Here is a 12,090-nt window from a genome sequence, read left to right on the forward strand (position 1 = left end):
TAGAACATAGCAACGTTAAGCAGCCGGCAAAGCAAGTCTCACTGCTTGTGTGAAGTGAAGTTCGTAGCTGTTTGTAGAAACATTCAACATTTCCAAGTGCATGTGCCGGTAAAGAAAAGACCAAGAGAGGGTTGAAGCACACGGTAAATAAAGACCACCTACCTCATGCCGGCTTGTCTCCAATATGCCACCATCTTGAGGAACTTCTATTGTTTGAGGCGATGCAAAGAGTCGATGTAGTCTCTTTCCTTCGCTTTTACTTTCTGTCCCGTACGAAGACGCAGGAAACCCGCCCTGTCCTGGATCGAAAATCGGACTGACGACCTTCACACAAACCAGTATGGCGGTCAGAGAGTGAACGTGACGGGCGGAAAACGCAAACTATGGTAACCTTATCATGTACCTTTTATAGCAAACTCATAACTTTTATTACAACAAAGAAATGTATAAATTTGACTGTTTTATGAATATCTATTGAAAAGTCTGATTTGTAAGATCGTAAGTTAGAGCGCACAATGATAAACAACGGAAGAGTGGTTGCGTTTAGCTGCAGTCGTGGGCAGGTTGTTTGCTCTTCATCCGGGTTCTTTACCGTGGGTCTGGTGGTTCAAGATCGCCACCTGGCGAGTATATTGTAGTGTGCAGGATTTTACTTGCATTGCGAACACATTATTTTTTAGCACGCACAAGTTACGGCTGTACATATAAAATCAACTCATGAATTTCTACCGGACGACAGAGCTTGCCTCGACTGTCTTTCATGTCTACCTACCTACCTACCTACCTAGTCCCTTGACCTCCAGGTCTTTCATGTCAATTTCCATAAATCAATGAAGAAATCAATGAAATTCTAAAGGGACCTCCTAAACTTCGAAATGGCAACAACACCATGATAGAATCTATGAACAATGTAATAACTATTGAGTAAAATATAATGGAAGTGTTTCAAATACACGTAGCTTGTAATGATGCGATGCGGCTTCGGTAGAAGTCACGTTTTCAGCGAGTATATCGGAGCACTCCTACGAAGGATCCTTCAAAAACTAATTGGATCGAAAGCTTTTACCAAAATCGAATCACATTAACGTTAACAAGTTACTTGTGTCTCTTTTTCGATCCCGAAAACCTCCTTGATGATGGAGGTAGAAAAGTTGGCACCTAACGGTCATTAATTAAAAAAAAATCCTTACATTTGAATCTTGGAGTATTGCGTTTATGAACTTCAAGGGTACTAACGTTACCTTTCCCTGGGTTCAAAGGGCATGCTCTCAACTTACTTGTCAATGAGTGCAAAGCCATAGGCATGTCACGATTGTCACCCTTCATTTTTTTCACGTTCCAATACTGTACAGTATGTCATTTAGACCACAAGAAAGACGACTTAAGTGTGGTAGCAATCGCCAATTTTCCCATGTCGCACACAAACCATCCATCATCATCAACTTTCATAATATCCGAGTTGAAGTGCAGCTCGTTGCGTTTCCGTTAGGTGGCGTGCATAACACGTGCAGGCCAACAGATGCCAGATGTCACTCCCACCCAATCTTCTCTCCATGGGAGGTGATGTACTGCTACCTTTGATTGCCTCTGTGCGACCCAGACGGTATAATAGAACCATCAGACTCCCTCCTCATCAATTATTCAAATCCACTCCACCACGCACACACAAGAAAAAAGAAATATCCAGACTTCACAAAAGGTACATGGGTTTATTCTGTTCCGTATGACAAAATATCTGCTTAGTCTACAGCACCTTACAAGTATGATCTCATGGAATGGTCTAAAGGTACAAATGGCAAATATCAAACACAGGCATATCCAAGTGACAGCCAAATACAAAAATAGCTCTTTCCCATTGATGACTGGAAATGCCAGGGTTACATTTGTCTTAATATGAGGTGACTACAAAATGTCTGGTATACACAGGGTTTTACACACTTCACTGTATATTTATACAATACGCTACTCCACTACGACTATGGACAAGGAAGCACACTGCTGTATGGAAGAAAATGATTGCATTGGTAATTGCCAGCCCACTTAACATCCACATTCATGACTATAAAGCCATCCCATTTAGATGTTGCTGGCTTTTTAATCCCGCCTCATCCTGAAAAGTTAAAAATAGATATGGACCGTCAGATGAGCACATCCGCAGGCGACCGCTCGCTGGAAGGCCGATTCCTTTCCATCGCATCGATCGTCCAATCGATACTCTTAATCAGAAGGAAAGTTCTATCAAGAGCTCTGTACTCAAGTGTTGTATAAATCATACCGTGCGGCTTAATTGGTTAATGCGAACCATGGCGTCTCCGGGATGTGTCAATCCGACGGTCAGCGCGAGCGACTTTATCCAAGGCAGTGTCTACAGCTACCGCGCTTAATGACGAAAAAAAAAACATAAATACAAAATCTTATATAGTATAACCAAAAACTTTCCATGTTGCTTTGCAAGAGCATGCTTCCAAATCAGTCGCCAAACCACACACGTACTTGACAGTTACAAACGTGTGAATCGTATTAGATCACCAAACTCTTCCTTTGGTAAACCTGCTCTGCAAAACATCTTGGACTTTTGTCAGAAAATATTAAAGATAAAAAATACAACAAGCTACAAAAAAGTTCATAAAATGTCTCCACTAGAAATACAAGAAGTTTTTGTAACAACAAGTACACAACGATAAATTATTAATGATACAGACTAACACACATGGTTTATAGAAATGTACAAATGACGGTCGGACAGTTACATGACTGTGTACTGCAACACAATGACTGACCAACTGGACAGAGCCGTGGCTTCTAATGTCCAGGGTCTCTAACAACACAACTGCTTCCTAAGTGGAAAGTCTCGAGGACTGTATCTATCTGGTACGCACGAAGTGGTCTCATATTACAGGAAATAGGGGAGGGGGATTCACAATCAGAGAGCAAATTATCTGAGAGCCGGCGCCCACTCTCCGGCATTTCTCTCATCACCTGCAAGTAATTGTTGAGCAGCAGGTGTGTCGACAAGTTCATTAAATACTTATCACGGGTATGAAGGGAACACATTTTCATTATGACGGACATGGGGACTTCTAGATAACAGATTCCGCACTTAATGGATACGATGGACACAGGATGGAGATGAGAGTAACAACGAAAACGTGGCAGCGGATTTTTTTCCATTTCTCCCCGCCCTGCCGGGCGGGTCAGACATACAAGCAACAGACCAGCTGCTATGAGGTATCTCACTTACTGTACTGCTCTGTTCCAGGGAAGACATAGATCACAACAACTCGTAAGCCTCAGCTTTTACAACAAATGTGGCCACTACCAACATACAATACGACTGGAGGTTATACCACGGGACGTTTGTGAGAAGTTGGAAAAAAGTTCTTCTGAAACAGTCAGGGACTTTTGCCTCCAACAAAAGCACCCTGACCCAGAAATATCCAAGCAAAAGGATAGCAGACATAATCTGAGTTGATGGCTTATGAATGAAACGATGTGAGAAGCTTCGAGTCAGTGATTTCATTTGGCAGACGGTTGTATTAATTGCCGACCAAGATGGCAGCACATTAGGGGGAGGTATTGACCAATCTATAAATTGATCCCATCAATAATGGTTTCTGGCACATCACGGCGCAGCAACAGTATCATCACATACTATAACTCCGGTAATTTCAGCAATCACGGGGCTCTGGCCTGTAGCCTGCGATGGGATTGCGAGCATTTTGCCGATATCCCAATCAAAGGGAGTTCTTGCTAAATTAACTGTCCCCCCGTCTGCGAAAGGTGGGGTATACGCTCCAACGCAGCACTACCTATGATACAAGTACACGGGGCAGGGGTGACTAGCTTAATGGGGAATTACTGGGCTCACCAGCATATGCACCTACTCAGGAGGTTAATTATGAAAGCTGGGGAGGCCTGTCTACATGGGCTGAAGCTGAAGTAGGCTTTGGGGACACATTCACCTAGCCTTAGAGGTCAGGAATTATTAGTACTGCAAACCCCATATGCAGTGTTTCATCAGTCATGTTACTGTGGCCAAAAGAGCCACTCGTCTTTTTAGGGCATTATTATTACAACAACATTTATCTAGTCAAACAAAATTCTCTACGCTCTACTCTAGACTAACATTCTGAAATGGTCACAGGTTAAACCATTGGTCAATCATTCTTATCATCTCAAGTATTGCCATAATTATATGCAGGCGCCTGGTTTAACTTATTGTAACATTTCATTCTAAAAACAATCTCTTAGCCGGTTATCCTTGCCTTATTACCTACAACAAAATAAAGTATTGTTGTTACGTCGACTAGCTCAAAGTATAACTTCGTCCTCTCGTAAAATATTGACTGCAATTTTACCACCCAGGTGGGCTCTGTTGATACGTGAAAATAAGAAACTACATATTCTTATCATAGCATGATCTCTGCAACACACGTTGCCGTTTGAAATAAAATAAAAAGAACACGTGATAAGGAGCCTTGTTCTGGTTCCATATCCTTGCCATCTCTTGTCCCTTTTTGTTTCTGGAACACTAACTGCGGTATCGCTCATGCTCCCTCCTTGACACTCTCGCCATATAACAAGAAATATATTTCTCTTTTTATCAACTCGTATAGCTGGTCCCTCTACAGTCCGTTCCTACAGCCTACTTTGGTTCTTCCATCCCCTTTTCACAAAATGATTTTTTGTACTTTCTTTGTTCTATAAATGTATTTATCAGTTCTATATACCTACAGGTCACGCTTTAACATTGTTCATATCGGTGTGGGTTTTTAGATGCAACTCGAGCGCTGTCGCCGACGAACAGACCTCGTTACAGACGTTACACGTGGTCTTCCACACCCAGTTGTTGTGTCTGTCGTTCCCGTTCATCTCCGCGGGGCTCTTCTTGATGCCGTCGGTATCGTTGTTGTTGTACAGGCCGTGATCGGCGCCGGTGAACTTCGGGAAGGAGTTCATCATGCTGCTGTGACTCTGGATGACCGGGATCTCATTGGCCTTCGGCATGGAGGCGATGCCGTTGCTCAGCGCGCCAGGAAACGGGAAGAAGTGCTCGGGACCCAGCGGGGCGTGGCCAAACAGCTCGTTGGCCTTGGACACCAGGCTGAAGGGCATCTCGACGGAGAGGCGCCTCCCGCGCCGACCGGCGGAGTTCCACATGTGGGTGCCCATGTGCACCTTCAGGTTCCCCTTGGTGGTGAAGGCCTTCTTGCACACGTGACACTGATACGGCTTGTCACCTGGAAAAACACAAAATAATGTTTAAAAATCTAACGGTTATGAAGAAAAGACAGTGATAACCATCTATTGTGTGTACAGGGCAAACTTAGATAAAGGTGGTGGGGTCAAAACTTGGCCAAAAACAAGAAAATATTTGACAGACATTTCACAATACCGGTAATTGTCAAGGTGGTTCAGTGCCATTTTCCCATTGTCTAGGGAGAGCCCTGAGTCTGTCTACCATTTTATGCCAACAGGAGGAGTTAACAATTAAGGTTTGGTTGGTGGTTTCTCCCCACTGTTAGACCATCACTACTGTTTTTAATTCTCCCACAAGCCACAGAAATCGCTTGTAATTGATCAGCAGTCAAGATCCGCAATGCCACCACATAGCAAGCCGCACATAAAATCCCAAACACCGGGCGCCCCAAGTGCACAAGTAAATCAATGGTTTTCCACCATGTTTTACTAACAGATAGAACACTTAGCACAACTGCTACAGCCCCGAATGTTTCTCCAATGGTAACTGAATTGTCTGAATTCGTTCTTCAAACGAAAGATGGGCATTTGTTGAAGTGTTAATGGAATTAACGCAGCCAAATTGGCCGCGCGGGTTGTAGATTACACGTTAGCCTCTCGTGTAGTGCAATGTCCCTAAAACGTCATTATAGGAAGAACGTATTCTTGTACAAGACAAGGAGGTAAAACAGCACTGTGAAAATTTGGTTATCACTAGCAGAGACTTAAACTGATCTTTTGAGCATTCACTTGTCAAAAGGTTATTATATAGAAATTGCTCCTTTGTTCACATGTTTTAAGCTTATGTTTTTAAGAGCTCCCTAGTCACAGTACTTGTAATATCCAAATGCATTTTGAAGAGTTTTTTTGACAAGATATTACCGGGAGCGACCATCTGAATGTTCCCAAGCATGCAACCTGTCGGACGTGTTAAGGCGCAACCTGTCGGACGTGTTTAGGCGCTTGAAATCAGGAGGATGGAAAAAAATTGATCCTTTTTGACTTAATGGTGTTTTATGACAAAATTATGTGAACCACATGACCACCGTTTTAATGAGTCGGAAACGATGACTCATGTCTCAGCTGGGGAACAGAGAAAGGCACTCAGTCCTTTTGTTGTCTTGTCACGTCTGCTCTTTTTCACATGACAGTTCTTAAAAACTCTCCATGCAGCTTAAACTTGGACAGAAAGTTGATCTTAGTTAAGCTTTTCCCTGACAGCTGAAACGATGCAATAGACAAACTCACTGTCTTTTTGTCTCGATGACTAAATATAGCAAAGTCTATCACCCATGAGGTATTCCAAAACACAGGTCCCTAAGAATATTAGAGTACAGAGGTGCGATTGTTGTCTGAAACGGAATATGTCTCATCTTGCAATGTTTACTTACGCTTCAGTACACAGACAGCACTTCAAATATTCCTCAACTCTTATCAATTCATCACCTGTACAGCGTAACATTTCTGAGCAGAAAAATTACAGTCAAGGTGGTTTCTTTTGATTTCTAGAGTTAATAGCTGCTTGAATTGAACCTAAAACTTGGACCCTAGATCCTAAGGCACTGTCCCAAAATGTAGTCTACAATTTTCATATCAGCAACCTTGGATTATTTGGTCACATTGTGCCAGAGGGGAAATTTTAGTTCTGCCTGACAAAGCTACAAGGCTAAACTAATTATATCTATCATATCAGGACACCTGTGAAGTAATACACAAAGGAGAGCCACAACAAAGTACCCATTAGAAGTCAAAGGACAGACAAGACCTTGTGACACAACAGGCCATATGGTCACTGTTTGAATAAAGTCCGCCGGTAGGCCCCACCTCACACTACTTTGTTATGCACCATTTAACTGCCGCCACTTAAAATATTTTTACATTTATGCATCAGTATATCAACTGCCTCTGTGTCTTTGCACTTTTGCACAATTGACAGACCATCCCAGTCATGGAATGCAGGGCTCTCTGCTGTCTGTCAGAGTCAGACTTTTCTGCTTCAGATGGAAAAAATAATTTCAAATGGGACAAACATCATAACAAACATTTTCTGTCTTCAACAGTGCTACAAGACTTTTGCAAAATTAAGATGGAGTTGTTTGAACTTTGTCCCTCGGAATTTGGGAGTTTCAGTGCATTAAGAAGTTCAAAATTTCTGGTGCAGACCTTGGTCCAGCAAAATGAGAAGACTTTTGAGCTGGACACAGCCATGACGGACTTGACATTTTTGGAAGCATTACCATGAACTCTCTAAAAAGGATGACATTTTGTGCTCTGACAGGCCCCAAAGAAGGTTGGTCAAAACACGTTGCAATTAATTTTGACATATATGAATGACCTTTGATTTGACGCATTAAAACAGGAATGTGCCCAAGGCAAGTACTGAAATCTTCCAGCGAAAACAAGATAACGTCATTCATAACCTTTGGGGGAAACTGTCTTGTGAATTTGCCGTCATCTGCTTTTGTGACAATTGTCTAATTCAAAATCATTTCAACGACATACTTTTTTTATATGCATCACTCATTTTCCTCCGTCAAAAACAAGAGTTCAAGGTGCACTGGTGTTAGGCTACTTTTGGAATAAACAAATACAGAGAATATGAACCAGTCCAGGGTTGACAATGACAGCAGAAATACCCGTACAGCTCTAATTTCAACCGTATACACATGTCGGGGCTCAAAATACTGGATGAATGTGCACCCAGGCGCATCCAAAATTGGAGCTGTGCACCCAAACATTTTCTTAGGTTTATGTATGTAAAAATTTCAAAGTATACTAGTATACAACATATTCTTGATATTTAGGTTAGAAAGATGATAGAAATGTCTGTCATGGTACTTGATAGCTTGTAACTAAGAATTTGATAGCTTGTAACTAAGTTTTATTGTTAGGTTGTTACTTAAATCTAAGTGGTGCAACCAAAAATTTTAGCGAACCCAATTTTTTAAGCTGGGTGCACCAGTGCACCTAATCCCAAAAATGAATTTCGAGCCCTGCAGGTTCTAAATGCATTTCAAGTCCAGATTTCTTTAATAAGAACACAAGACAGCAAATAAGACAACACATGTTAAACAGATGTTAAGGTAGCACTTTCAGTTAGATAACATTGAAACATGCATCAACAATCAAAGCTCACTATCCACAACAAGGCAAGACTTCATGAAAAATAATACAACTCTCTCTACTCAACTTGAAATTAGTCAAGACGAAGAAGTACAAGAAAGGAAGTCCTGTTCACCTGTATGGGTGCGAATATGTATCTGCAGAGCACTGTGGGAAGAGAAGATCTTCTGGCAGGCGTAGCACTGGTGCTTGATGGGCGTGCGCTTGGCCGGGGGATGGGTGCTGTCGTTGGCACTCAGGCTCCGCTTGTGGTTGGTCGGCTCGGCGCTGGTCGGAGAGGAGCTCTCCTGGTGGCTGTTCCTGGGAGGCTCGAGCATCTGCGAAGGCAGGTCGCGGATCTTGTGAGTCAGCATGTGCTGTTTCAGGTTGCCTCTGGTGGAGAAGCCACGCTCGCACACCTGGCACAGTCGGGGTGGGGTGGGGGGTAGAGTTAGTCCCGCTTTTACTCTCACCACCCTCCCCCTACTACAGCCACATGAACACTATATAGCCTGGTTTCCAGTCTATTCCAGCTCCTGTGATTGCTTTCCTGGATACAGTAGAAGCCGCTTAATTGCACGGCTTATTTGCCAGGGAATTTCGTGCAATTATCCGGCTGGTGCAATAATGCGAAGTTATATAGCTGGACTGCACCGGTTTGGGATTTCGAGATTCCGTGCAATTAACAGAAGTGTGCGTTAATCCGTTGTGCAATAAACTGGCTTCTACTTTACTATAGACTGGGACCTGGCCCTATATATACAGTAGGCCCATATGCCATCTCTATCAATGGGGCAACGGGAAAGCAAACAGAGGAGCAGGCTAGAAAAGGATGGATACAAGGCTATATAGAGAGTGTACCAAATCCCACGGATTCAAAATTCATTTGCACACGCAGGCCAAATTCATACAATACCAACACAAAGGGACAAGGAGATCTCTGATTTGTGTTGGGCTGACCATGGAATCAAAGACTTGCGTTTGTTGTGAGTCTACTGATTTTGGTCGAGACTTTGTACGGTAAGACTAAACTTTGTCGCAAATATTTGAGCAGGACTGTTGGACATGACGTCACATATACACACAGCTTTGAATCCACTAGCATTGGCCATATTTGGGCAATACTTCAAATCACTAGTTTCTCATCACAAACTTCACACCAAGCTCTGCTTCTAAACAGTCTACGGGCATTTTCTTCTGACCACAAACAAGGACTAGTTTTCTCAGAAGGATGCCCTTAAAGATAGAAGCTTGAGACTGAAAAAGTCCAAACTCAATTTTCAGGAATTATCAATTTACCGTCTGCAAGTCAGCGAGATGGTTCTCTGCCTTAAGATGGCCGTCTATCTTGATCTGAATGTGGAAGACATAACGACAATGAATCAAGTGTCGGGCATGGCTAGCAATGAGAAACTAGAAATTGATCAAGCAAACATGAGGGAAAACACTGTCCTACAATGACTATGGCATTTCCCAAACTGCCAAACTGACTGAGTAATTCATAACATTTCCGAAGACTAGTCATCAAGAATACAGAATGGTTTTTCTTAAGCAGTAATTCAGAGGAGCTGAACAGTTTCACTGGTCTTTAATGCTGAACGATATAATCCCTCTCCCATAACAGCCGGTCTGGAACACTCCCAATCTTCGGTCTTACCCTTAAGTTTACCAGCAATTGCAATCAGAAATAACCACAAATGGCCACTCTTAATCAACTTGCTGGGAATTGGCTGGCCTAATTTAGATCTGTCAGGCTCAACAGAAGATCTTGGAGGCTATTGAATTTGAATCAGCAGGGCTACACTAACATTGCTCATCTCTGCTATCTACAGAAAAATCTTTGGCCGACACCACCGGACTGCCGTGGATTGAGAATTTACCACCACACGAAGTACATAATGTTCCTTCTAAATGTTTTCTTGGGGAAAACAGAGACCCGTCAAGGACAATGTAGTCCACAATGTGAAAGGAGATCATGAAAATCTACCGGGTCAACATGTTTTCTTTGATAGGTTTCACTCGAAAAGCTACGCCATTTCTCAGCGATAATAACGCGGGGACGTTAAACTTCCGTGACAGCTCTGCGTGGCCGTTGTTGGATATTATCTCCTCTCTTACGGCAAGATTAATGGTGCACTTACTCCCTTGTCGTTGGGAAAATCTTTTCAATTTCTACAGCGGTGACAAAACATGGTTTGATCTGACAGCCACTATGTCACACGTTTTCTCTTCCGCGCTATCTTACTTAATCATAAGTTTCTCGTGTCAGAGGTCCCTCAGAACTTCTGCGGCGAAGAGGAGGGTGCGGACTTGGCACATCTTTCTAAAAATGGGTGATGGATCGGTTTCTTTGGGATGGAGCTAGCTTAACTTCTGCGACATCTAAGGATGTCGAATAATTCTAAATACCATCTAACTTCTAAGTGATATCACGGGGAGCATGGTAACCAATCCACCTCTTTGTAATCCATGTAGTTACACATAGATTGACTTCTGCAATATCTACAAGTGACTACAAACTTTGGTGTATCATGTACACAGTGGGACTTTCTTTACCTCGCATTTGAAGGGCCTCTCCTTGGTGTGGCTTCTCATGTGGATCTCCAGGGCACTCCTGCAGGCGAACGTCTTGCCGCAGATGTCGCAGGTCGTGCTGAGGTACCAGTTGCCCATCTCCATGTTGTGGAGGCTGCTGGGAGAAGTGGACCCACCGTTGACCGGGGAAACCGGGTGGCTGTTGGTTGTGGGTGTCGTCGTCGTCGGTCCAGGTTCGGCCGAGGAGGATCGTGGAGTGAGGTCCAACGCCCCAGTGCTGTCCACGGACATGTCGTACGATGAGTTGTCGTCGTTGGGATCCTGTCTCTCCGGTCTGTCCTCCGGATACACCCCGTTAGGAGTAGGAGTTTTCTCCTCCTCTCTGTTCAGGCTCTCAAGCTCAGCTGCGGACCCGGGAGAGCTGGCAAAGGAGGACTTGCTCTCCTCTGCTATGGGGATGCTCCCTCTGCTGTTCATCATGCTGGAGATGAACTCTGCACTCTTGATGTTGGAGGGTAGGGGCTGAGTGATGTTGGAGTCCAAGCCCTTGACATGATTCTCCAGAGCAGACAGGGTGGCTGAGAAGGTAGCTGGGACCATCGGCGGGGGCCCAACCATCGTTGGGGGCTCAACATCTTCTTCCTGCATGGCTGTCCCAAAGGCGGACGTCATGGCTCCGTTTCTATCCGGCTCCTTGAGGGAGGAGCCTTCGTCACTCGGCTCCCCTCCATTCCCGATTGGAGGCCGAGGGGCTGCCAATGAGGTAGGTGGTATGATGTCAGCCCTGCCACCAGGCAGGAAGCTGTTGGTGTCGGCGGGATGCTCGGTGTGCATGCGGATGTGCTGCTGCAGCACTAGCGAGTTGGTGAACTCCTTGTGGCAGACGGGACACTTGTGGAGGATGCGCAGTGGCGGCTTGGCACGGTGCACCCCCAGGTGGGTCTTCAGGTTCCCCTTGGTGGTGAAGGCGCGGCTGCAGATCCGACACTTGTATGGCCGCTCGCCGGTGTGGGTGCGGTAGTGCATCTGCAGAGCGCTCTTGCAGGACAGGATGCGGTGACACAGGTGGCACTGGTTGGGGTCCGTCAGCTTCTGCTCGATGTTTTCCACCAGCTGCTGCAGCTTGGATGTCTCCGGGGTTCTCACCGTCTCCATGAAGTTGTCCAGGTCCACATCAGGCCTGTGGTACAGGTCCAGTGCCAGGCTAATACTGGT

General features: G+C 44.4%; 1 protein-coding gene across 1 annotated transcript in view; it reads right to left on the minus strand.

Annotated features, from left to right (window-relative positions):
- Positions 1 to 1,689: 1,689 nt before the first annotated feature.
- Positions 1,690 to 12,090, minus strand: part of LOC118417484 (sal-like protein 3) — a gene marked incomplete in the record, with an annotated part of 18,122 nt that continues 7,721 nt past the window's right edge. Inside the window, 4 exon segments of the mRNA XM_035823060.1 lie at positions 1,690 to 5,240; positions 8,477 to 8,759; positions 9,640 to 9,693; positions 10,897 to 12,090. Coding sequence (XP_035678953.1) covers positions 4,738 to 5,240; positions 8,477 to 8,759; positions 9,640 to 9,693; positions 10,897 to 12,090 — 2,034 coding nt within the window.

This window comes from Branchiostoma floridae, chromosome 6, assembly GCF_000003815.2.
Source record: "Branchiostoma floridae strain S238N-H82 chromosome 6, Bfl_VNyyK, whole genome shotgun sequence".
Taxonomy (NCBI): domain Eukaryota; kingdom Metazoa; phylum Chordata; class Leptocardii; order Amphioxiformes; family Branchiostomatidae; genus Branchiostoma; species Branchiostoma floridae.